Consider the following 27,957-nt stretch of genomic DNA (forward strand, 5'->3'; position numbering starts at 1 on the left):
GGAACCTCCAGCAGTTGCAAAACTACCAGCATGTCCAGATTGGAATCATGCTATACGCTACAAGATTTGCACATATATTTTCAAACTGTACATATATACATATTTGTCCTAATGGTTAGTGCTAGTCCACCCTGTCATGTTGCATACCCCCATATAGATATTGAAATTTCAATAATACCCATCTCATACCGTCTATTTGTCACTTAGGGCAGGGAAAAGTGCGCACTGAGATTACCCAGAACCCCCTTCCTTGCCTACTTGCATAATCACCCTAGGCAAAGGTTCTACCACTTGTAGCCAGTCCCTTCACTAAAGTCCTGGGGCGTTGCAAGTAAAAATAATAAACAGAACACAGTACAGATGTCAGGACACAAACCGGGGAGCAAATACATCAACCAAACAGACAAAGCAATGTCAAACAGGCCGGATCAAACCAGGATATCTCTAAGTACCAATACACTAAGCAAGAGAGAAGTGGAATGCAAACCAGGATCAAACCAGACAAGCAACACAACACAATCGGCAGGCAAAAGAATGATCAATAATCAGGCAGGAGGTCAGAGAAACAAGGCAAAGCAGACAGAATGCTGGAGACACAGGCGTAAGCTGTAATCACAAGCAAAGTCCAGCAGCCACCTGAAGCCTTATAAAAACCAACACAGGAAGGTGCCGTCGCTAAGGCCAGAGCCAATTGGTCCACTGCTTGCTGCTCCTGAGTGGCCAAAGTGCAGCATTAGAAATCTGGCCGATGGTTACACTATTTATGGTTACCGCATCTTCTCCTCTTTTATATCCATCTCTCTTGGTATTACAAGATTGTTTTACTATTGATCCTGGCGTTTCTTTTCCTTCTCCTTGAATTCTATTTTCTTTACTCCCTATGGTCAATGCTAACCGTGTTTTCTCTATGGGGCTCTTTACACTCTTTTACGCTGCAAGACTTTCTCCCATCAAGACCCTGGCCATAGAGGAATCTCAAGTTTTTTTAAAATATTTTATAAGCAAAATAGTGCATCTTTAGTTTCTAAATGTATTAAGTAATCTAAAAGGAAAACAGAAGGCGCTCCATGTGCGGGATCAGCAGGTCAGGCCGTAGGGAGGGGGGAAATATCTATCCCACGCCGCTTACCAGAGTTGGTTGTGTGCACATACACAACAATGGGAAGCGCCTGAAGGTGTAAAAGTCATCATCCGCAGCCCTCCTTGAGAACGATAAGTAGGCAGATGGACCGTAAGAGTAGGAGATATCGGCACTGGATGAAGGAGCCAGGAGGAGTAAGCAGCATAAAATCAAGGCAGGTTTATTGGATGCAACGCGTTTCGCTGCGCATGCGCAGCGAAACGTGTTGCATCCAATAAACCTGCATTGATTTTATGCTGCTACTCCTTCTGGCTCCTTCATCCAGCGCCGATATCTCCTACTCTTACGGTCTATCTGCCTACTAAATGTATTAAGTGTTATACTAGTGTATGGTTAGAAAGTCTATATCTATTTTCTAATTTCCCTAAGAAAATAGTGTTTAAGCTTTACTCCTATTTGATTTCTTGTGTTCCCACCTGTAAACCTAAATTTCTAAGCAAATTAACTTTACACCTGAAATGGTTCTTCTTGGGGTCCCTTCCTAACTCTTTTCCTAGTTCTACATGTTTGGTTACATATCTACTTTTGGTGGCTAGAAAACTCAGTACATTGGAGATATTCAATTCCACTGATGATTTAGCAGTGAAGTTTCTCAATTATGCAGAATGGAGGAGCTCGCAATTTCTACCTTAATTTTTTTTACCACTCTCTGGTTTTCTTTTTTCCACCTCTTTATTAATTAATGGAATACACGTTAGATCATTTGGACACGTCGGGTTCTACACACACGTAAACCTTCTTCCTCCCCTCCCTTCCTTTTCCTCTCGTGTTAAATTATTTTTTTCTTCGGTTTATGGTTAGAGATGAGCAAAGTTATAGTTAATTGATTTGTCACGAACTTCTCGGCTCGGCAGTTGCTGACTTTATCCTGCATAAATTAGTTCAGCATGCAGGTGCTCCGGTGGGCTGGAGACTCTCTCCTAGGACTGTATCCACCTTTTCCAGCCCAACAGAGCACCTGAAAGCTGAACTTATTTATGCAGGAAAAGTCATCAACTGCCGAGCCGAGAAGTTCGTGACTAATCGATTTACTGTAACTTCACTCATCTCTATTTATGGTTTTTCTGTGCTAATGTGCTGTAACAATAAAAACTTTTGTTATATAATAAAAAGATATATTTGATAAAAATTACTACCAAGATACAACTGTAAAAAGATCTCTTGAAAATATTTGAAATTTGTCATATGTTACAGTGGGGGGAAAAACACAGTAAATAAGCATGCAAAGACAGATGCGGAATGGTATGAACATAGATGTGCATCCACACATTGGCCCAAATTTTATTAAAAATGTATGAGATTAAAAAAAAATGGAAATCAATTCAATCAAAGCTCACTGTGTGTGTGTATATATATATATATTTATTATCTCTGCTATTGACATGACCTTTTTACCAGATGTTAGTAATCCATACTAAGAAATTAACACAAATAAGGTCGGAAATTAAGTTATATGTAATAATGTGAAATGGCAGATGGAAAAAGTATTAAACACATGAAGAAAGCAAGGTGTAAAAATGCATGGAAAGCCAAGACAACAGCTGAAATCTATCAGTAGTTAAAAAGTAATCCGGTCCCTTGTCAGTGCAAATTAATATCAGGTGGTTCAGTCCCAACGGATGGCTACAAAAAAGGTCTTATTGCCAAGGTCTCATGCAAGACACATCTCATAATGGGTAAAAGCAAAGAGCTGTCTGAAGACCATTGCAACCTTATTGTTGCAAAACAAAATGATGGCATTGGTTACAGGCGCATTTCTAAGATTCTGAATTACTCTTGGGCTGCCGAAATTGTCAGTATCAGGATATCCCTAAACTGTATTATATTTTTCTTTGACATGTTTACCAAGTTTATTGGAAATACCTACAGCCATTTGGAAGTTATGCAGCAACACATACAATAATATATATTTATTACATACATAAATGACCAGCATCATCTCCTTCCCACAGGGCACGGCCAGCATTGACCAGATTGCAGGACTGTGCCAGTCAGAAGTGGAGGAGGTGAGGATCACAGCCAGAGAGACCGTCCTGTCATTTGGTGAGTAGTAGTTATGCAGGGGAGGATTATAAGGGATAAGATTATATGGCTACATGGCAACTTTAAATTACGTTTCTCTTCGGAAATTGCAACTAATGATGAAGAATGTAGTCACGCAGATATCCAGCCAGTTTGGAATTTCGCCATATGCAGTGTATGGCAGTGGTGACCAGACCCAGTGTTTATCACCTCCCTACAGTATGCAGTATACCAAGTCTGTTAGGGAATTTTTCTTTATAAGCCTATATATTCACTTTTATTTTAGGTCAGAAAGGTCGAAACACATTTGGAAAGACTGACAAGATCTGCCGTGAACTCCAGGAAACACTGACTCTGGATGGGGAGATTGAGATCACCGTGTTCTGAGGAGCAAGACGTGAACTGATGAAGCCACTGAGCACATACATACCAAAGACTTAACTCTACCAGGCATTACTGATTATAAGGAAGATTATATGGTTTTGGAACATTCAACCATGAGGCACATCCAGTACTAGGAGTTCACCTGGTAATAAGTAACCAAATGAATGAAGTATGGCGGTCGGCACAGCGGCAGGTGTCCGGTGCACAAGAAGATGCAGTACAATATAAAGAGAGGTCCCGGGACACGGTAAGTAGCTTTGCAATGTTTTATTAAGCCTTCAGCTAAAGCGTTACTGCATGCAACGCATGCAGTAACGCTTTAGCTGAAGGCTAAATAAAACATTGCAAAGCTACTTACCGTGTCCCGGGACCTCTCTTTATATGGTAATAAGTAACCAAACATATGACTTTAAAAAGTAGCCTTAAGATGGATCCTGTATATAGTGGGGAAGGCTGTATAGCACTGATGTGGGGTGGAAAGGGTTAAAGCAATGTACATAAATCTGCATATGACCTTCTGATGCACTGTGTATTGTATATTTAAAGTTCACAAATTTCAAATAAAATTGGTTTGCTTCCCTATGACGCTGATCTCAGAGACTCTTATTCCATCAAACAAAACGTCTCCAAGTAAATTCTAAATATAATAGTGAAGACGAGTGCCAGCAATAAAGCAGTAGATAAAGAATAGACGTGACACCAGGTGGCAGCACCGGAACATGCACTACGGTTTGCTTCATATGTTTACTTTCGTGGGACGTTATTGTATTAACTCACCCAAAGGCTCCAGTGTTTAAAAGAAAAAACTGAAAACTTAATTCTATACAGAAACACAGTTCCCATCATTATTGTAAAACTGTGTACACGACAGCTGAAACCAGGGAACAAATACTAAATATTCTACTGCAGCATTAACTGCACAGCGGAGAACAAAACTCAGCATTACTACATGCTGCATAACATCCACATCTCGCTGCTGCCCCACGCTGGTTGGCTTGAACTGAGTCGGCACTGCTGTGGTGCATTTTGGGAGATTGAGTGTTGAAATAAAAAAACTGATGTAGAAGGAACATTTCCTACGATGTGTTGTGTTTCATGAGCTCAGCTCAACACAACCAGTAGAATTGTTAATGCAGCTTTGGATGTAATTGGAGTATAAAACAGTCAGGAAATGCAAATGATTTAATAGGCGACTTGACCTATGGAAATGTTCGGAAGTGGAGCTAGGCCCTGTTCACACTATGGAAAATCAGTGCAGAATTCAGCGCGGATTCTGTTTACAGTCGCCTTCCACTGATTTCAATGGGATTTTGCTGCTTAGTTCACACAAAAGTTTTGTTACAGAACTCCCAACGAGGAATTGGATTCTGGTGGAAGACTGAATATGTTCGATCTTCTGACAAAATCTGAGCATCTCTACTACTACCATCACAGTCCTGAGCTTTGGGTACTGCTAGCAAGCACGCTAACCCCGCAGCCGCCTGTCACCTCGAGCCGCTATCAGACATTGCTATGGGACTTTGCCCTACCCCCGCAGGAATGAACTACCATGGTCGTGACAACCCTCTGCAGGTGTGGACTACTACTTCCATCAAGGTCCTGAGCTCTGTGTGCTGGGGGAATCCCCAAAAATGTTTGCACAAAAGCAAAGAGGAAAAGTGCTACAATAATATATACAACTAATAATCCCAAGGGGTTACTAATACCCATTTATCCCTCATGGCCACAACAGAATAAAACAACTTTTAGTTATGTGCAATAACATTCATGGGAGTATTAAAGTGTACCTGTCGTCAACAAAAACTTTTTATATAATGTAGATAATACCATTATATGTATATTTGTGATATACATTGGTTAAAAAAAAAGTGTATACCTTTTGTCCCTGCAGCCATTGCCTGTGTGTCTCTATGAGGAGACCAACTACAGGAAGTGTGGGCGGGAAAAGCGGGGCTCTGTGCAATGAGGCTCTATGACATGCCCCTAGCTCACACAGCAGGCTGATTGACAAGCCAGGAGCCTGCACGGGGCCCTGCTTGTCCCGCCCTCACTTCCTGTATTAGGTCTCCTTACAAAGACACACAGGCAATAGCTGCAGAGACAGCATTTTAATTCACCCAAAAATACACATTTTTTAACCAATGTATATTACAAATATACATTTAATGGTATTATCTACAGTATATCAATTTTTTGTTGATAACAGGTACACTTTAAATGGGTACTCCACTTGAAAACTTTTTTTTTTAATCAACTGATGACAGAAAGTTAAGCTCATAAGCTGCTGTATGCTCCACAGGAAGTTCTTTTTTTTTTTTTTATTTCTTTTCTGTCTGACCACAGTGCTCTTTGCTATTGACAGAGGTGTCAGTAGAGAGCACTGGGGTCAGACAGAAAGGAAATTCGAAAAGAACTTCCTCTGTAGTATACATTAGCTTGTAAGTACTAGAAGGATTAAGATTTATTAATAGAAGTAATTTAAAAATCTGTTTAACTTTCTGGCACCAGTTGATTTAAAAAATATATTTTTCAGCTGAGTACCCCTTTAAGGATTAAAACCACAGTTTCATAGGCATTCTTCTTGGAGACAGTGTTAATAGACCCAATTTCCTTACAAGATTAAGTAGCAACTGGTATAGCAAGTGTTATAGTTGTGCTGTATCTTTTAGGAATAAACCATAATGCTTGACCAGCTATATTTGGGTAACACTTATGCTACAGTGTATTACTTCCGGGGATGCGCTATGCACTCCTATAGAGGTCTTTAATTATGATGACCCACCACTCGCTCCCCCTCAGCCTGTCACGCGGGTGCTCTGCCCCCAGACATTTTATTCCCTATCCAAAGGATAGGTGATAAGATGTCTGATTGCTGGGGACCCCCGCGATCTCAGCTGTGGCACTTCGTTCCGTGCCGGATGACTGGCGATGCGGGTGGAGGCTCATGACTTCACTGTCACTCCCCCTCCCATAGACTTGCATTGAGGAGGCGTGGTGGTGACATCACAAGCGGAGCGCGGCCTTGATGTCACAAGCCTCCAGCAATGCACCTGACGCTCTAAACGAACGTTGGATGCAGCAGGGAGATCGCAGGGGTCCCCAGCAGCAAGACCCCGCGACCAGACATCTTATCCCCTATCCTTTGTATAGGGACTAAGATGTCTAGAGGCGGAGTACCCCCTTTAAGACAGTTTGAATTTCATGCTTATTTCCTCAGCATATGGACTCAAATAACCACCTATTCTGCCTCATTACCATCGAGTAGAGGGATTCAAGAGGAATTTTGTAGTGTGAACAAGCCCCTACACTTAAGTCTCGTCATGTCCAGTCAGAGAGGGGCTATCCAGAAAGCAGAAAAAGCGGTACCTTTTCTTTCTCTAATTGCATCTCAGAAGTTTAACATCCAAGACTTCATACTATTCATGGTCATCACATGTGGACAAAACCATACTTTTAAAATGGGACCGAGGAGAAGTGGAGCCCTAGGAAGAGTGGACTGTGAATACCTTCTCTGCTCCCTGGATAAAACAGTTAGGACAAGTGAAAAACGGGAGATCTATCAAAACCTTTGGAGGGGAAAGTTGACCAGGTGCCCATAGCAACCAACCAGATGGCTTCTTTAGTTTTTAAAAAAGAGTTCTGGCAAATAAAAGGGATCTAATTGGCTGCCAACTGCAACTGCTCTACTTTTCTATTACACAGATATTGATAAATCTCCCCCAATGTGCGCAGGAAAAAGCACACAACATAATATAAATATTAAGAAACTTAAAAGACGTGTGCATCTTGGTTCCACCTACAGGCAACTTGTGCTAGAAATAGAAGCTAATAATTAGTACAAGATTAGGTAGAGGCAGTAATGTAAACCTAACCAACATAGCAGAAGGGACACCTTAAACCCCTTAAGGACTCAGCCCATTTGGGCCTTTTATTTTGACGTTTTCGTTATTTCCTCCTCGCCTTCAAAAAATCCTAACTCTTGTTTTTTGCGTGACCAGTTGTCTGTTGTATTGCCATCACTCACTGTACCATAAAATGTATGGCGCAACCCAAAAAAATACTATTTGTGTGGGGAAATTAACAAGAAAACCGCAATTTAGCAAATTTTGGAAGGTTTTGTTTTCACGCCGTACAATTTACGGTAAAAATGACATGTGTTCTTTATTCTTTGGGTCAATACAATTAAAATTATACCCATGATAATATACTTTTCTATTACTATTAAGCTTAAAAAAAAATCGCAACTGTTTAACCAAATTAGTACGTTTAAAATCCCCCTATTTTGAAGACCTATAACTTTTTCATTTTTCCGTATAAGCGGCGGTATGAGGGCTCATTTTTTGCACCGTGATCTGTACTTTTTATTGATACCATATTTGCTTAAATAAAACTTAATACTTAATTTTTTTTAGGGAATAAAATTTTATAAAAAAGCAGCTATTTTGGACTTTTTCTTTTTGCGTTCACGCCGTTCACCGTACGGTATCATTACCATTTAATTTTAACTTCTTAAGGACTCAGGGCATACCTGTATGCCTTGAGCCCGGTCCCGGTGTGAAAAATGGGGTCACGCCGTGACCCCGCATCACACCGGGTCGGTCCCGGCTGCTAACGATAGCCGGGACCCCTGGGCTAACAGCGTGCGGCATCGATCGTTGTACCACGCGCTGTTAACCCTTCAGACGCGGCGATCAAAGTTGATCGTCGCATCTGAAAACGAAAGTAAACGCTTCCCAGCAGCTCAGTCAGGCTGATCGGGACATCGCGATAAAATCGTGACCTTCCGATCAGCTGGGACGCAGGTGGAGGTCTCCTTACCTCTCTCCGCGGCATCTGATCAGGGTTTGATTGTTCCAAGCCTGAGCTACAGGCTTGAGCAATCGAGCCCCTATCTCGCTGATCCGTGCAGAGCTATGGCTTTGCAGGGATCAGGATGAGAGATCAGTGTGTGCAGTGTTATAGGTCCCTATGGGAGCTATAACACTGTGAAAAAAAAAAAAGTTAACAAAAGGTCATTTAGACCCTTCCCTAATAAAAGTTTGAATCACCCCCCTTTTCCCATAAAAAAAACCGGTGTAAATAAAAATAAAAATTTACATATGTGGTATCGCTGCGTGCGTAAATGTCCGAACTATAAAATTATATAATTAATTAAACCGCACGGTCAATGCCGTACGCGCAAAAAAAATCGTATTTTGGGTCACTTTTTATATCATAAAAAATTAATAAAAAGCGATCAAAAAGTCCGATCAACACAAAAAGGGTACCGAGAAAAACTTCAGAACATGGCGCAAAAAATTAGCCCTCATACCAGCCCGTACGCGGAAAAATAAAAAAGTTACAGGGGTCAGAAGATGACAATTTTAAACGTATAAATTTTCCTGCATGTAGTTATGATATTTTTCAGAAGTACGACAATATCCAACCTATATAAGTAGGTTATCATTTTAACCGTATGAACTTACAGAATAAAGATAAGGTGTCACTTTAACCGAAAAATGCACTGCGTAGAAACGGAAGCCCCCAAAAGTTACAAAATGAAATTTTTTCTTCAATTTTGTCGCACAATGATTTTTTTTTCCGTTTCGCCATGGATTTTTTTGGTAAAATGACTAATGTCACTGCAAAGTAGAATTGGTGGCGCAAAAAATAAGCCATCATATGGATTTTTAGGTGCAAAATTGAAAGAGTCATGATTTTTAGAAGGTGATGAGGAAAAAATTAAAATTTTGCAAAAACAGAAAAACGCTAAGTCCTTAAGGGGTTAATAGTTGGGAAATTTACGCACGCGGCGATACTAAATATGTATATAAAATATTTATTTTTTTACACTTTTTGGGGTTGAAATAGGGAAAATGGGACAATTTACGTTTTTATTGGTGGAGGGGGTTTTGCACATTTTTCTTATTTTATTTTTACACTTTATAATTCCACATAGGGGGCTATTTATAGCAATTATTCGATTGCTAATACTGTTCAGTGCTATGTATAGGACATAGCACTGATCAGTATTATCGGTCATCTTCTGCTCTGGTCTGCTCGATCGCAGACCAGAGCAGAAGACCCGTGGAAGGCAGCGGAGGCAGGTGAGTAGACCTCCGGCTGCCGTGCTGGATGATCGGATCGCCGCGGCGCTGTGGGCGATCCGATCATCCATTTTAGTGACCGCGATGCTGCAGATGCCGTGATCTGTATTGATCACAGCATCTGAGGGGTTAATGGTGGACATCCACGCGATCGCAGATGTCTGCCATTATGGACGGGTCCCTGGCTGCTATCAGCAGCCGGGACCTGCCGCGCATGACGCGAGCATCGCTCCGATGCTCGCAGTTATGCATAGGCCGTAAATGTACGTCCTGGTGCGCTAAGTACCAGCTCTCTAGGACGTACATTTAAGTCCTGCGTCGTTAAGGGGTTATTTAACATAAGGTGACTTTAGTATTTACTTGCCAAACCGTAATGGACATGCTTAAAGGAGTACTCTGGGATATGAAAACTTATCCCCTATCCAAAGGATAGGGGATAAGTTTTAAATCACGGGGGGTCCGACCCCCAATGCCCCTGGGATCTCCCGTAAGGGGCCCAGGTAGTCAGAGGCAAGGGGGCACATCCGACCACCGTATGAAGCGGTGCCCAACATGCCCCCTCAAATACATCTCTATGGGAGAGCCGGAGCGCTGCATATGGCAGTCTCCGGCTCTGCTATAAAGATGTATTGAGGGGATTGTTGGCCGCCATGTCATGCGGTGGCGAAATATGGTATTTCTGCAAAGAGCCGGGGGCCCCAGCAGTTGAACCCACCGCTATCTGAAACTTATGCTCCAATCCTTAGGATAGGGGATAAGTTTTCATATCCCAGAGTATTCCTTTAACCACTTAGGGACGCAGGGAGTACCTGTACATAAATCCCTTCCATATCATGTGTATTGCCAAAATCTGTGTATTGAAACTCAAAATCAGCAGAAATGTGTAAACTAAAAGGCGCAAATAAACTCTGCTTTCGCCTTTTTTGCACCTTTTCTATACACAAAAAAACAGTATAAAGACAATGATAAATATCGGACAAGGTGTCATTTTTACCGAAAATTGTACTGCATAGAAACGGAAGCCCTAAAAAGTAGCAAAATGGCTTTTTTTTTTTAAATAAATTTTACCCCACAAATACGTTTTTTTTTGTTTTGCCGCAGATTAGGTTATAAAATAAGTGGTGTCATTATAAAGTACAATTGGTGACAAAAAAAAACAAGCCCACATATGGGTCTGTAGGTGAAAAATTGAACACGTTATAATTTTTAGAAGGGGAGGAGGAAAAAACAAACAAAAGTGCAAAAACAAAAATTGTCTGAGTCCTTGAAGAGGTACTCATGCCCGAATACATCTTATCCCCCTATCCAAATGACTAGCATTGAGGGGGCAGGGTGTGACGTACACAGGGACGGAGTAGTGACATCACGATACTCCAGCCCCGTGGTCGTCACGCTACACATTTGGAGCCTCCAGCGCTGGAGAGCTCACAAAGGTGGGTGTGCAATGACAGATTGCGGGGGTCCCCAGCGACCAGACATCTTATCCCCTATCCTTTGGATAGGGGATAAGATAAGATATATTAGGGCCGGAGTATCCCTTAAAGGTGTTAATAAGGATCCATGCTTGTCTTGGGGCTAAATGGCTGTGTTGTGGGTCCACCATAACAATGCTGCTTTCGTTTTGTGAAATGGCTATTTCCTGTTGGAGTTCCCTACCTCCAACTACAAGTCCCAGGATACCTGGATCATTGAGGCATTATCCTTTGACAGCCATGACTTTTGTAGAATTCATTACCCTATGTATATAGGTTTTTGTATATAAATATTCTTTTTGGAATCCATCTCCTACAATATTGGTACAAGATAGTACTATTATGTTTATCTTGCTGTACTGTTTTTAGTCCAGCTGTATAATTAACCCTAGGTGTTCATTTTTGCATTTGGTGAATAGGATATGTGCTGTGGTAATACAGGGGTTAATTTGTCCTTGTATCACATAATTTTATTATTTTCCACATACCTGGTTGTGCTGTGTTTTTTCTATCTGGTAACTGATGACATTTTGTTCGGTACCCAGGACTCTTCCCCCAGTTCTAGCTTCGGAAATCTTCGGCGAGCTGAGGGGAGGAGTGGACACAGACTTGCACGGGACGCAAGTCTGCACCTCACACCGGCATCAATGGACCATCATAAGCCCCACTGTCCCCTGACTAGCTGTGGCCGGAAACACATTGGGACACGCTACTCCAACTGGGGATCCAGATGAGTAATTAAGAGCTATTAAAATAAATATATCTCTCCATCTATCCACACATGTCGAATAAGCAAAGCAGCAAGTTGTGTTTAGGGAATGCCACCTATGGAGGTGGTGTGATTGAGCTGCTTTGCATATTCCTTTCCCCAGAATGCACAGTGGAGTGCTAATGGCCTTTAAACATCCACACACCAGAAATGGTGCCTCCACAAGGAGGATATATATTAAAATGAAAGGGGTATTCAGCACCCTTATGCTTTATCCACAGGAAGGAGATAAGTGTTTGATCATGGGAGGTCCAACCACTGGGGCCTTCTTGCAATCTCCCAAAAAAAAGACTTGACTCTCCCAGCTAAATGGAGCAGCAAGAAGAGCATGCATCCATTCTCTATAGACCCACAGAATAAAGTGGAGTAGTGTTACACATGCTTTTCTTACAGCCCCATTTAGCCAGGAGTCAGGTCCTTGTTCGGAGATCACTGTGGGGGAGGGGGGGGGGGGGGGGGTCCTAGTAGTCCGACTTCCTGTGAACAAACACATGTGCACTTTATTATACTTTGTAGATGTACTAAAGGGGTATTTCAGCATTTGGTATATTAACTGGGATCGCCAGTTTTGTACATTATAGCCCCCAAGGTTCAGCATTCTACGTGGCTACGAATTACTTTCAGCTCGAGCCTTTCCCATCTTCCTGTGCCGCACAAAAGCTGATTACAGGGGCTTGGCTTTTGTAAGTCTTCCCTGAGACGTCAGCCCCCTGATGACGCTTGTGGCCCATCTGTACAGCCCGTCGTGTCTGCATTGAATGCGTCCCCACTATCTTCAGACTGTGCTGACATCACATGACAACGCAGGCATGGCGGGACACACAGATGAGCCACAGGCAGGGAATGAAAGTACAAAAAAATGATCCACCTGACAGGTAATACATGCACATTTACAGTGTACACAACTAGGCATCAAGGACACAATAAGCTGGAATACCCCTTTAAGATTCTTTCTAGTATCCCCAGCAAAGGAAGCAGCAGAAACAAGCTCAAGTGTTTGCATATATATAGGTGAAGAACCTTTTTAGATCAGTACTTGGAGACAGACACTGCAACAAAATTAGCAACAAACTACAGAGAAAGCGCAAATGGAAGGGGGGGATATAACTTTATTGAATCAGCACATAAATCTTTAACACATTCAAGTGTCACAAGTGCATTTTTGTATTGCGTCAGGTATTGTAACAGTATTGTAAAATTCACTAAACATCGACCCCCATCCCCAAACTCCTCCCCTTCCAAATGGTGTTGGATACACAACCCAACACATAAAACTGTGTATAAATGTAAAAGGCAAGAGAGAAAAAACAAAAAAAGCTTATACAAATGAATCTGACATAACAGCCATAGAGCAGACCGACACAGACCCTCCAACACTACTGCGGTGACAAGTGACGCCCCATGCACCCAGCTCAGTCCCAGCAAAGTGGTTTATTACTCCCCTAGCACCAATGGTGATCTAAGAACAGTCATGGCCTAAATGTCGGCTCTGCTGCAGAGAGACATTCTTTATCAGCAGCCAGTGAAACATGTGCAGGTAGAGGGATGGACTAGCACTCCAGTTCTCAGGCACCGTTTGGTTGAAATGCTGGTGGATCATAAGAGGAAAGCGTGTCAGGACTACAGTAGAGTGCGACCAACACAAGTCCAAGATATAACGTAAAATGGGAAGAAAAAAAAATATATATATTTGGCCTACCCTGAGCATTAAAAAAAAAAAAAAAAGCTGCTTCTAGAAAACATGGACGTGACGATGAAGCTTATGTAACAGATACAATGAGGAATACGAATCAGGCACAGCCCACAACAATTCAACAAAAAAAGAAGATAATCTATACAATGTCTCAGCTTCACAATCCCCCCCACCCCCCACCCCAAATCCAATAGTCAAAATGCATAATAATACAAATGGCGCCCCCCAGAGGCAAAATAAAAAATACATTCCTCCAATGTGTTCATTATTTTTTTTGATATATATATATATTCAGGTTGTGTGGGGGAGGGAAGCAGGGGGTGGCTTCTTGGGGCGTCCAATAAAAAGGAACCAACTGGTTACGATAATAAAAAAAAAAAAAAAGAAGCAACAAGCTTTATACAAATCCCTTCTGATTCCGACAAAATGGAGCAGAAGGAAATAAAGCATGTCGACTCTCACGTCATAAAAAAAGACGAGAATAAAAAAGAAAAAACCCTGGCCAAAAAGAAACAACAATGTGTTGTCATGACGATTTTATTCCAAAAAGAAAAAAAATATAATATATATATATATATAGAGATATATTTGGCATTATCTGTGTTTACTCCTGAATAGATGTAGAAATGCCCTGAGATGTAAGGAATCTCTCTGTGGGGCGTCAGGGCTTGGAGACACCTTAGTGCATTGCGACTGCAGTTATAAAAGCTTCGCTCAGCTCCTCCTCCTCATTTGGTTCCAATTTTGTCTCACTTGCACCTGGGTGAAAAAGTCGGATGTGACCCGGGCAGAGTGTTCATTAATGGTACCACACCCTATAGCAGAGGATCGCCCCGACCGTCAGCACTGTGAACACACAAACGTTTAACGCCCATGACTTCCATTCCTGGCTGCCGTTCCTGTCATCTGTGTTGTCCGGTTTGGTCGTCTCTTCAGGGTCAGATGAGGAAGGGATCTGGTCTCCCAGGTTTCTTCTCCTCAGCTCAGTGTCATGACGATGGCTGCAAGAGAAGTAGCAGGTAAAATGGAGAAAAAAAATAGATAAATGACAAGTCAACAACTAAGAGGGACCTTTACTATAGCTTGTATGATAAAAAAAAAAAAGAAGCAAAAAATAAATAAAATAAAAAACTTGTACACAAGTCACACATTTTCACACAAAGCTCACTTATCTTAAAGAGTACCTGTCACCAAACTAAACTTTTAATTAGGGATGTCCCGATATCAATACTAGTATCGGTATCGGGGCCGATACTCGGCATTTGCATGGTATTGGGGACTCGTTTAATGCCCCGATACCATGTCCGATACCTGCTGCTGTGCGGCCCCGCTCTGCTGTCCCGTTCTCCCGATCGCATCATGGCGTCCTATGGAGGAGCATGTGACACACACACCTCACTTCTCCTCCTCCCCTGCACCCAGCGTAAAGCTACGGAGGAAGCAGAGTGACGTGTATGTCACATGCTCCTCCATAGGATGCCATGATGCGAACGGGAGAACGGGACAGCAACACCCGAGGACAGCCACAGGTGAGCTGTCTACAAGAGGAGGGAGAGAAGGAGGGAGGGGGGCCTGCTCCCTACAAGGGGGGACCCTGCTCCCTACAAGGGGGACAAGAGGGAGCGCTGTCTACAAAGTGGGGGGTCTGCTGTCTACAAGGGGGAGGGGGTGTGCTGTCTACAAGGGGGAGGGGGCGTGCTGTCTACAAGGGGGAGGGGGTGCTGTCTACAAGGAGGGGGCCCATTGTCTACAAGGAGGGGCCTGCTGTCTGTAAGGGGGACAAGAGGGAGAACTGTCTACAAGGGAGACAAGAGGGAGCACTGTCTACAAGAGGGGGGGGGCGCTGTCTACAAGGGTGGCTGCAGTCTACAGGGGTGGAGCTGCGGTCTACAGGGGGGCTGCTACTAATGTCTGCAACTATCTATACTACCTACAAGGGGATACTAACTACTATTAAAGACAATCTTACAGCAGAGTCACCCACACCAACTTGAATTTATAGGTAGACAGTGCAGGGGACCCGGTTTCTACCACTGCTCACCATGTGAACGTCAGCACAATCACTCCGGTCTCGCCGCCAATGCAAATTCCCTGTTCTGTTCAATGGAGAAGAGAGAAATCTTGGCTCATACTACAGCAGCCGCCTCCATTGTACACAACAAGGACCCACATATCAGCATGGTAAACAGCACCAGAAACCGCGTCACCCTGGTGTCAGATTCCCTTTAAAATAAAAGTACTCGTACTTTGTATCGGCGAGTACTAGAACTAAAGTATCGGTACTCGTACTCTGTCTTAAAAAAATGGTATCAGGACATCCCTACTTTTAATATATATTGTTCCTTTTGTAATTATAAGACACTTTGCTATTTACTTGCTGTTAAAATTCTCAACCTTTATATGTTTTTAATGTGATTGACTAGGTGGCTCTGTTGTGTTCCCTGCCGCAAGTCAAACAGTTAGTTTGGTCTCCTCCCGGCCTGGCAGGAGACCAAACTCAGGAAGTGCGTGCGGAGCATGGCGAAGGACACAGCTCTCGCAGTGATGTCGTGCCTACTGGGGAATGCCCTGCTGGGCTCACACATTGTGAGAACAGGGAAAGCTATGATACAGACCTCGGGTTATAGTGTGGGTGAACATGAGTCCATACAGGGGTCACTTACAATTTTTTTGTTGGGTTGCCACCGAGTAAAGTCTCGTAATTCACCCCCTTTAGATGCGCTCTGCAGGTGTATCCCCCACCGGCTGTCATACTTTGGTGCCCAGAAGAAGGTGCCTAAACCCTCCCCCTTAATCGCATATGCATTTTCTTCAACTCCACATCGAGTCACACCCCCCCTGAGAGCTGTATGCAGAGCGCAGGCGCTGAAGATTATACACAGCTGTCATGTCCTGATGACATGAGAGCTGTGCATCCTTGGGAATCACTCTGCGCAGAGTAACATATTAGGGAGGGCCTGGAGCATGCAGTGTTACACTGTGCAGAGCTCTCCCCGGGGGACACACAGCTCTCACGTCTCACAGCTCTTACGCCTGCGCTCTGCATACATACATTTTTTGGAAGAAAATGCATATGTGATTAAGGGGGGCGGCTTAGGCACTTTCCTCCGGGACCCAAAGTATGACTGACAGTTGGGGACACGCCTGCAGAGCGCATCTAAAGGGGGTGAATTACGGGACTTTACAGGACAAAAACTTGGCCGCAACCCAACAAAAAATGTAAGTGACCCCCTGTATGGACTCCTGTTTATCCACACTAAAGGGTTAATCGCACGCTAATAGGCACGGGTCCAGGCCATTATTAGAGGCCGGGCCCGACCCACTATTCCGTGGCCCTGCATTATAGAAAGGGAGCGGACTCCGGGCGTACAGATACGCCCTGGGTCCTTAAGAAGTTAAGGGCAGGAGGGGTGTTAGGAGTAGTTAGGGAATATAATCTGAGTTAGTTTAGAAAAATATGGCTTGATGACAGGTGCTCTTTAAAAGGAGTACTCTAGTGCAGACTATTTGTCACACGGCGCTCAGCCTATCACCGGCCGAGGCGGGACATCGCTGGGACCGGTGATAGGCTGAGCGCCGTGTGACGATCCGTGCACAGTAAGAAGGAAGAACACGGGACTGGAAGACCGATCAGCTGTAGCAGCGCTCCAAGGGAACACAGGAAGGTGAGTGAAAGTTTATTTTCCTTTTTTTTTTTTCAGCCCGGGACACAACGGTGGAGGAATAGTGGGCACTAGAGTACTCTTAAGTTCTGATACTTTTATGAAGTTTTATGCTGTGCATGTAAATTTTTAAAAAGTAGGCAGGGTTAGTGGGAAGGGGACGTGGCCTTCCACAGCCCAAAAATGCTGTGAAGGGCAACTTTATATGTCCCGGATGTATTGAGAAGTGTATCAGTAAATCCAGTGCGGGGGGATTGTTAGCAGATCAGTCACTAAGAAATGTCACAGAATATTCCCCCTGTGTATAGGTCTGTGCATATTATGGAAGATTAGCTTTATATAAAAGGAATGGGGGGGGGGGGGGGGTTCAGGTAACATTTCTCTCCCGCCACAGGTCCCAAAATTCGGGAAAGTCCTTTCCCAGTATTCCATTGTGCATTAGTGCTTTAACCATGTCAACTTTGTGATGTGCTATACTACAAAGAGTCTCTATTGTGACCACAGCAGTAGAGTGCTCCCTGGTTTCCTGTGGAGAAAAGCATTTGTTCCATCGATAAGTAGTACTTGTTATAGAGTGTTTCTGGGGTCTCCTACCTATCTAGAGGGGGCTGACAGGTCAGGTGAGCTTTGCCATCGGGAATGCTCTCCTCCACGGCACTGACTGCTCGTTTTATAACCTCTTCCACCACCTGCTGAGAGAACAACTCCGGCTGGTCATGCATCCTTCCATTCAGGGTCTCCGAGGTGCGTTTGGGTGGTCTGGGTGGAGGTGGGGTGTGCTCTGGAGGGGGGTCCATGTCCTCATTGGACAACTCTTTCCATTGTTCCTACAATAGAAACAGAAGCAGTCGGTCATAATCTGATACACAATAAACCACCAACTACATCTTCCTGAATTACATCCTGGTGGAGTCACTGGGGGGAATTTATTCATTGTTTTACAAGTTTTTTTGCTGTTCTTTTGTACCAAAGTTTAGCAACATTTCATTTAGAAGGTTTTCCTAAGAGAACATACCAAGTTGTGACTTCAATTGATAGCCTGAAGTGGTTAGGAATTTATGATATGCGATTTTTTAGTTTTCCGCATCTTTTTGGTGTAATTGTGCTACCTGAGGTGCAAATCTACACCAGCCCTGACTTGGCTTACAAAACTGGCTGTGGACAGTAGGGGAGATTTATCAAAACCTTTGTACAGGTGCAGTTGCCCATAGCAACTAATCTCTAATTTTTAAAGAGGCCTCTGAAAAATAAAAGAAGCGATTTGGTTGCTATGGGCAACTGCACCACTCTTCTACACAGGTCTTGATAAATCTCCTCTAGGATTATTAAAAAGTGGCACATTTTGTCATTCAGGTTGTATTAAAAGTCGCAGTGAAGGACCATACAGAGTGGAGTACTGATGTAAGAAATGATGTGATTTCCACCACACAAATAATGGGGTAAAAAGACGTGCACCTACACCACTCTTGGAATTCCCCCACTGTGTACAAACATTTTACTTATTCTGTACTGATCTTACGTTACATCCTGAATTATCCTCCAGAGCTGTACTCATTCTGCTAGTGAAGTCACTGTGTGCATACAGTGCCTTGCAAAAGTATTCACCCCTTGCCTTTTTTCGTATTTTGGTGCCTCACAACCTGGAATTAACATGGATTGTTTGAGGATTTAGATAATTTAATTTACAGAACATACCCATACATCTTTGAAGATTTTTTATTTATTTATTGTGAAGCAATCAAAATAACAGAAAAAGTCAATGTGCATAACTATTCACCCCCCAAAGTCAATATTTTGTAGAGCCACCTTTTGCGGCAATCACAGTTCCAAGTTGCTTTGGATAAGTCTCTATGAGCTGCCACATCTTACCACTGGGATTTTTGCCCATTCCTCCTTGCAAAACTGCTCCAGCTCCTTCAAGTTGGATGGTTTGCGCTTGTGAACAGCAGCAATCTTTAAGTCTGACCACAGATTTTCAATTGGATTGAGATCTGGGCTTTGACTAGGCCATTCCAACACATTTACATGTTTCCTCTTAAACCACTCAAGTGTTGCTTTAGCAGTGTGTTTGGGGTCATTGTCCTGCTGGGAGGTGAACCTCCGTCCTAGCCTCAAATGATGCACAGAGTGGTACAGGTTTTGCTCAAGAATATCCCTGTATTTAGCATCATACATGTTTTCCTCAACTCTGACCAGTTTCCTAGTCCCGGCAGCTGAAAAACATCCTCACAGCATGATGCTGCCACCCCCATGTTTCACTGTGATGGTGTTCTTTGGGTGATGTGTTGGGTTTGCGCCAGAACAGTGTTGGGTTTGCGGCGTTTTCTTTAATGGTCAAAAAGTTCAATTTTAGTAAGACCAGACCAGAGCACCTTCCTCCATTCATTTTGGGAGTCTCCCACATGCCTTTTCGCAAACTCACAATGTGCCTTTTTGTTTTTATCTGAAAGTAATGGCTTTCTTCTGGCCGCTCTGCCATAAATCCCAACTCTGTGGAGCGTACGGCTCATTGTCGTCCTATGTACAGATACTCCAGTCTCTGCTGTGGAGTCTGCAGTTCCTCCAGGGTTACCTTAGGTCTCTGTGCTGCCTCTCTGATTAATGCCCTCTTTGCCCAGTCCGTGAGTTTTGGTGGGCAGCCGTCTCTTGGCAGGTTTGCCGTTGTGCCATGTTCGTTCCATTTGGTTAGGCTAGATTTGATGGTGCTCCTGGGGATCATCAAAGATTTGGATATTTTTTTTAGAACCTAACCCTAACCCTCAATAATATTGTCCCTTACTTGTTTAGAGAGTTCCATGGTCTTCATGGCAGTGTTTGGTTACTGATGCCTCTTGCTTAGGTGTTGCAGCCTCTAGGGCCTTTAAAAAAGGTGTGTATATGTAATGACAGATCATGTGACACTTAAATTGCACAAAAGTGGAAATAATTTCACTAATTATGTGACTTCTGAAGGTAATTTTTTTTGCACCAGGGATTCATAACAAAGGGGGTGAATACATACGCAAATGCCAATTTTCTGTTTTCTATTTCTAAACAATAATTTTATTTATAGATTTTTCTCATTTCACTTCAACTCAGGCTGCTTTCACACTATAAAGTTCTTCCATTTTAAAGAGCCGTTATAATGTTCCGTTATGAAACCCCTTAAAAACGGCCTTTAAGACGGCCGTTACAAAATCCCATTAAAGTCTATGGGATTTTTAGATTATCCGTTTTAACCCGGCATAGGCTATTATTAATAACGGACGTTATTTGTGACGGGAGAAAAACTGTACATGCACTATGTTTCTTCCATCACAAAATAACGTCCATTATTAATAACTGGCTATGATGGGTTAAAACGGATCCCGTAAAAATCCCATAGACTTTAATGGGATTTTGTAATGGCCGTTTTTAAGGGTTTTCATAACTGATCATTATAACGGCTCTTTAAAACGGATGAACTTTCCATCACATAAAATTCAGATTAACAAAACATTGAACTTAAAAGGAAAAATGTCACCAGTGTCCCCTGCACTAACCTGTCGGTACTGATGACAAAGGTACTCACCTTGACCCGTTCCGTGCTGGAGATCTTTGGTAATCTCCTCAGTTAGCTTCGCTCCGGGCACCCGGCTTGGGCCACGGGCAGAGCTTACCGACGTCACCGCTGCTGTTCTCTCACAGCGAGAGCCAGCAGAGAGCAGCAGCGGTTTGGGGCATGGGCGGAGCTTCGTGACGTCACTGCTGCTGCTCCCTGCTGGGTCCTGCTGTGAGAGAACAGCAGCGGTGACGTCAGTAAGCCCCACCTATCATATACATTGGCTAAAAGATGTATCTATGTTGCATTGTGATTGTTTGTCATTCATTACTGGTGATATATGTCCTGCATAAATGTCCATCGGTATGCACAACTTTTAATTTCATTACCCTTGTCTGTGTTAGTTTAACATTCCAAGTAATCCATCCTGTTTGATCAAAATACCAGGAGACGACAGTCTAAGCTATTGCATCCAGTGGCCAGTTGGGGGCAATTAACATAACTGTGTCGGCTAGTTGGGGGCAATTAACATAACTGTGCCAATTAATGGACACTGTTTACCAGACTCCAAGACCTGGTGTCAATAGATGAGAGAGGTATGGGAAAGTAGCCTCCCTGGGAAAATGCCATGTCTTCCAATATTAAATATGGGGGTCAGGGAATTATGTCTGCAGCCCCTATCATATACGGTTGGATTCTCCATCCCTACCTTTAAAATGAGCCCTCACATGACCCTTGTGTATTGATCCTGCCTGAACTGTGTGCACTGGGGAAATCAGACACAATAAGGGGGTCATGTCAGGTACCCCTAGAAAGGGGATTTGATGGAGAACCCAAATACAGTGACCCCTCGACTTATGATGGCCTCGACATATGATCATTTCAACATATGATGGCCTCTCAGAGCCCATCGTATGTTGAAGGCAGCCTCGACATATGATGCTGCTGTGTGTAGGGGCCATCATACAAACAGCTATCTGACAGCTTCAGCAACTGACAGATAGTTGTATAATGTGCCCCGTTCTGCCTCCTGTTACTCACATGCTGTCCTGCTAACTCACGCAGGCTTCCACTGTGAGCTCCGTGTAAGCCCCCCCCCCCCCCCCCCCCCCCAGTGCAGCCATAGCCAATAACATGCAGCACCTTGCTGCAGGCATCCAATGAGCTGCTGGCTGCCCTCCCCTTCCTTTCCTATAGAGCTGTATTCGGCAGGATGGTAATGGAGGACATTCTGTCCCCCCTGAATGTATTTAAAGAACTGTACAGTACTGTATGCAATGTCACACATCACATACAATACATATACACACTATACACCCCATACATCAATGTTTCCCTATGAGTGTGCCTCCAGCTGTTGCAAAACTATAACTCCCAGCATGCCCAGACAGTCAATGGCTGTACATGCATGCTGGAAGTTGTAGTTGTGCAACAGCTGGAGGCACCCTGGTTTGTTAAACACTCCCCATACACTCCACATACAATGGTCATCCCAGAACCAATTAGCAGTTTCCCATAGAGATATGTATTCAACATACAATGGTTCCGAGGCCCCAGAACCAATTACCATTTTTACATAGACATATGTACTCGACATATGATGGTTTCAACATATGATGGTTCTCCTGGAACCAATTAATATCATATGTTGAGGGACCACTGTATAAGAAAATGATGAGGGTGCCTGGATAGAAGATAGAGGAAATTTCCTATTCTTTGGTCATAAAGGTATCATAAGGAAGTGGGCAACATCTATCTCTCCTCCTTGTCCCACCAAGGGGCTGAACATAGAGGTGTCACCTGTCCATATAGCAGGGTATAAAACAACAGATGGGGGGGGGCTAGGACGCGCTTGCATGGGGCACGAGATCTAATTTTGGATGCCAGATCTCATTTCCTACCAGACCCCATGGAAGGATTCTAGTATTTTTCCCTTTTATTTTTATTTTCTGTATGGTGAAACTTTGTCTTGTTAATATCTGTTTTTATATGTACTGTGAATATTTTTCTTTCATAATAAATCATTCATTTATTAAGTCCCCCCTTATGTCTGGTAAAACAGACGTACATTGTCCTTGAAGAGAGCTAAGTTATAGTTTTGAATTTACTTACCTGTTCTTTAGATATACTACTGGGGATAGTAGATTTTATTTGGGAATTGTAGAATATCCAGATTGGATTGATAAATTCCTGTCAGCTTGAAATTGACAGGTGGTGGCAGCAATACCTTTAAATTGGGTGGTGTGAGAGGGATTTTTATCATTATTTACGGTCTAGTCTAGACAAATAGTGATTTTATAGATAACCCTACCACCCGCTCGTGTCGGTTCGTGACACCGCCCCTGCCTCAAGCAGGGTGCCCGGAGCTGAGATAACGGAGGAGATTACCGAAGATCCCCACCACGGAACGGGACAAGGTAAGTACCATTGTCATCAGTGTCATCTGCACTATCTGTCGGTACCAACAGGTTTGTGCAGGTAACACATTTCCTTTAAGGTCAAAATGTACCAAAATACGAAAAAAGTCATGAGGGGTGAATACTTTAGCAAGGCACTGTACTTTACATTACCCATCCTGTACTGATCCTGAGTTCCCTCTAGAGCTGTACTCACTATTCTACTAGTGGTGTCACAGTGTATATACATTGCTCAAAAAACATAAAGGGAACACTTAAACAACGAAATGTAACTCCAAGTCAGACACAATTCTGTGAAATCACACTGTCCACTAAGGAAGCAACACTGATAATCAATTTCACATGTTGTTGTGCAAATGGAACAGACAACAGGTGGAAATTATAGGCAATTAGCAAGACTGCCCCAATAAAGGAGTGGTTCTGCAGGTGGTGACCACAGACCACTTCTCAGTTCCTATGCTTCCTGGCTGATGTTTTGGTCACTTTGAATGCTGGCAGTGCTTTTACTCTAGTGGTAGCATGAGACGGAGTCTACAACCCAAACAAGTGGCTCAAGTAGTGCAGGTCATCCAGCATGACAGCGTACTGTCCAGAGCATGGAGGCGCTACCAGGAGACATGCCAGTACATCAGAAGACGTGGAGGAGGCCGTAAGAGGGCAACAACCCAGCAGCAGGACCGTTACCTCTGCCTTTGTGCAACGAAGAGCAGGTGCAGCACTGCCAGAGCCCTGCAAAATGACCTCCAGCAGGCCACAAATGTGAATGTGTCCACTCAAACGGTCAGAAACAGACTCCATGAGGGTGGTATGAGGGCCCGACATCCACAGGTGGGAGTTGTGCTTACAGCCCAACACCGTGCAGGAGGTTTGGCATTTGCCAGAGAACACCAATATTGGAAAATTCACCACTGGCGCCCTGTGCTCTTCACAGATGAAAGCAGGTTCACACTGAGCACGGAGTCTGGAGACGCCGTGGAGAACATTCTGCTGCCTGAAACATCCTCCAGCATGACCAGTTTGGCGGTGGGTCAGTAATGGTGTGGGGTGGCATTTCTTTGGGGGCCGCATAGCCCTCCATGTGCTTGCCAGTGGTAGCCTGACTGCCATTAGATACCGAGATGAGATCCTCAGACCCCTTGTGAGACCATATTCTGGTGTGGTTGGCCCTGGGTTCCTCCTAATGCTAGACCTCATGTGGCTGGAGTGTGTTAGCAGTTCCTGTAAGAGGAAGGCATTGATGCTATGAACTGGCCCGCCAGTTCCCCAGACCTGAATCCGATTGAGCACATCTGGGACATCATGTCTCGCTCCATCCACCAACGCCACGTTTCACCACAGACTGTCCAGAATTTGGCGGATGCTTTAGTCCAGGTCTGGGAGGACATCCCTCCGGAGATCACCGCCACCTCATCAGGAGCATGCCCAGGCATTGTAAGGAATTCATACGGGCACGTGGAGGCCACACACACACTACTGAGCCTCATTTTGACTTGTTTTAAGGACATTACATCAAAGTTGGATCAGCCTGTAGTGTGGTTTTCCACTTTGATTTTGAGTGAGACTTCATATCCAGACCTCCATGGGTTGATAAACTTGATTTCCATTTGTGTGATTTTGTTGTTAGCACATTCAACTATGTAAAGACGAAAGTATTTCCTGATTAGTTCATTCATTTAGATATAGGATGTGTTATCTTAGTGTTCCCTTTATTTTTTTTGAGCAGTGTACATTACATTACTTATCCTGTACTGATCCTGAGTTATATCCTGTATTATACTCCAGAGCTGTACTCACTATTCTGTTGGTGGGGTCACTGTGTACATCCATTACATTACTTATCCTGTACTGATCCTGAGTTATATCCTGTATTATACTCCAGAGCTGTACTCACTATTCTGCTGGTGAGGTCACTGTGTACATACATTACTTATCCTGTACTGATCCTGAGTTATTTCCTGTAATATACTCCAGAGCTGTACTCACTATTCTGTTGGTGGGGTCACTGTGTAAATACATTACATTACTTATCCTGTACTGATCCTGAGTTATATCCTGTATTATACTCCAGAGCTGCACTCACTATTGTGCTAGTGAGGTCACTGTGTACATACATTACTTATCCTGTACTGATCCTGAGTTATTTCCTGTAATATACTCCAGAGCTGTACTCACTATTCTGTTGGTGGGGTCACTGTGTACATACATTACATTACTTATCCTGTACTGATCCTGCTGATCCTGAGTTATATCCTGTATTATACTCCAGAGCTGCACTCACTATTGTGCTAGTGAGGTCACTGCGTACATACATTACATTACTTATCCTGTAATGATCCTGAGTTATATCCTGTATTATACTCCAGAGCTGCACTCACTATTGTGCTAGTGAGGTCACTGCGTACATACATTACATTACTTATCCTGTAATGATCCTGAGTTATTTCCTGTAATATACTCCAGAGCTGTACTCACTATTCTGCTGGTGGGGTCACTGTGTACATACATGACATTACTTATCCTGTACTGATCCTGAGTTATATCCTGTATTATACTCCAGAGCTGTACTCACTATTCTGTTGGTAGGGTCACTGTGTACATACATGACATTACTTATCCTGTACTGATCCTGAGTTATATCCTGTATTATACTCCAGAGCTGTACTCACTATTCTGCTGGTGGGGTCACTGTGTACATAATTACATTACTTATCCTGTACTGATCCTGAGTTATATCCTGTATTATACTCCAGAGCTGTACTCACTATTCTGCTTCATCCTATACTGATCCAACATTTCATCTTTGATTATTCTCCATAAACTCTGCAGACACTGAACAAGCAGCTAAAAACCTGTAGAAAAGGGAGTTCAGCTCTGGAGTATAATACAGGATGCAATGCGGTGTACTCGTATGTATGCTTCTATGTTATTAGTATGATGGTGTTGACATATCATATTGATCCAGTGATTAGTATTGTTTGTGACCTCTAACCTGCACCGATGAGTCCCCCATAATGAACTTGGCCCCCTCAATCACTGCAAGGTAGGAGAATCGCAGCTGATCAGCTGTCTGAATAAGCCCCATTCTGTACTTTCTCATTTCTAGCAGGACTTGCTTAATGTCCACCGAGGATGGATCTTTCCTTCTGTCCATCTGCAAGTAAAAGAAGATGATAGGCATCAACATGTGGTTAGAGGAGGAAAAATTACCAGTCACCAAAGGATACCATGTCTATTGTGTTACTTATATTTAGGCTTGCATGCCTACTGATCGTTGGGAGTCTGACTGCTAGTGTTGTTACCCTCTAATAAGAGTCCCTCTCATTTCTGCTGTTGTGTTCTATTTTCTCCTGGTTTCACTACATGTTACTCACCAGTAGTAAGCAGGTGTCCGCCAGACAGAAAGTGCCTGAGCGCCCGATGCCAGCGCTGCAGTGCACCACAATGGGCCCATGCTCAGGGTTCAGAGATCCTGACTCTCGCACCTTAAATAAGAAGTTGAGGAATGATGCTGGAGACTCTGGGACCCCGAAGTCCGGCCATGTGGTGTAATGAAAGTGCAAGATTTCCCGGGTCTCCTGTGTCTGCAAAACAAACAGGTGGAGGTGACAGTGGCGGGGCAGGGGCCCGGGGTGAGAGGCATGTAAAATAATGCAGGCACCAGTGGACAACCCATCAAATGGTAGCAGCAAGAAAAGAAGAACTGAGGTGGGCAGTCTGCATCCGTTATTAAAGGTGCATGGCCTGTTAAGGCCACACACGGTAAAAATAGTGCAGATCTTCAAAATTATGCACAAAAACACATCAATAAGCACATGTTTTTAGTGCAGTTTATATAATTAAAAGAAAAAGTAAGAGAATGTTAAATGGGCATGGTTGTTTAAAACAATACCCTCCATTTGATAGCATAACAAGTAATTGCACCCATAGTGTATGTTTACATGGCGAAATAGCTGCAATTCTGTAGACATTTCGTTCAACAAAGCTTGCTGAAAACAATGGAGGAATTGTGGATTTCGTAGTAATTTCTCAGAATTCTACAAAAATTCAAGCCCTATTGATTTTAACAGGATTCTGCAAAACAAGACTGGTCTTATATTTTTGCAGAACCGGGAAAGCATAATTTCTGCTGCGGAATGCCTGCTGCAGGAAATTCTGTCTGAATGGAACTTCAGAATCCTATTTAAATTAATAGGCAGTAAATTACGGCAGAATTTCCAGTGGAATTCTTCTTCGGCATTCCGCGCGGAAATTCCACTGTGTGAATATACCCTAACAGAGTTTAAGAGGCAGAGCTAGGTAGGTCTCAATGGGTTTCACTTACAGGAGATCAGCCAGGCCTATATATATATATATGCAGGACTTGAGTGCCAGCTCAGGATGGGGCACAAATTACATGATGTTTCTGCAGGCAACTCCACCCTCAACACTTACACTGAGGTTCTCCAGCTGCAGCACTCGGATTGTGTAATAGGATTTAATGTCTTCGGAGACCAGGGTTAATTTCAAGTTTGTGTCATCAAACACCATGGGGCTGTCCTCCTTCTTGGGCCAGTACTGCGCACACTTTATCTGGTGGTGAAGAAGAAAAAACCTTAAGAGGCCCTCAAACCTGCAGAAAAGCTGCACACATTACAGCTCCCCCTACAGGTAAAACCCACACAGCCAAGCTGAAGAGAACTCACTGATCAACTACAAACTTCTTTTCTTTTTCGTGACTAAGGAGTGCAAACAGCAGACATGCCATAGTAGTGACTGCCATTTCATGCTCATGGCACGTCTCACAGGCATGTG

General features: G+C 43.4%; 2 protein-coding genes across 9 annotated transcripts in view; one reads left to right on the plus strand and one right to left on the minus strand.

Moving 5' to 3' along the window:
• RIPOR3 (RIPOR family member 3) overlaps nucleotides 1-3,802 on the plus strand; it is a 209,861-nt gene extending 206,059 nt beyond the window's left edge. For all 5 annotated transcript variants that reach the window (XM_056549214.1, XM_056549212.1, XM_056549211.1 and 2 more), the window contains 2 exons: nucleotides 3,094-3,184; nucleotides 3,450-3,802. In XM_056549214.1, the coding sequence (XP_056405189.1) occupies nucleotides 3,094-3,184; nucleotides 3,450-3,550 (192 nt within the window). In that variant the 3' untranslated portion in view covers nucleotides 3,551-3,802. The remainder of the gene's footprint in view (nucleotides 1-3,093; nucleotides 3,185-3,449) is intronic.
• Nucleotides 3,803-13,851: 10,049 nt separating this feature from the next.
• Nucleotides 13,852-27,957, minus strand: part of PTPN1 (protein tyrosine phosphatase non-receptor type 1) — an 87,065-nt gene continuing 72,959 nt past the window's right edge. For 3 of the 4 annotated variants that reach the window (XM_056548217.1, XM_056548214.1, XM_056548216.1), the window contains exons 5-9: nucleotides 27,598-27,735; nucleotides 26,538-26,747; nucleotides 26,156-26,317; nucleotides 17,824-18,056; nucleotides 13,852-14,568 (exon numbers count right to left, since the gene is read on the minus strand). In XM_056548217.1, coding sequence (XP_056404192.1) covers nucleotides 14,367-14,568; nucleotides 17,824-18,056; nucleotides 26,156-26,317; nucleotides 26,538-26,747; nucleotides 27,598-27,735 — 945 coding nt within the window. In that variant the 3' untranslated portion in view covers nucleotides 13,852-14,366. The remainder of the gene's footprint in view (nucleotides 14,569-17,823; nucleotides 18,057-26,155; nucleotides 26,318-26,537; nucleotides 26,748-27,597; nucleotides 27,736-27,957) is intronic. The other variant, XM_056548215.1, reaches the window with a different exon arrangement.

Source organism: Hyla sarda, chromosome 12 (genome assembly GCF_029499605.1).
Source record: "Hyla sarda isolate aHylSar1 chromosome 12, aHylSar1.hap1, whole genome shotgun sequence".
Taxonomy (NCBI): Eukaryota; Metazoa; Chordata; class Amphibia; order Anura; family Hylidae; genus Hyla; species Hyla sarda.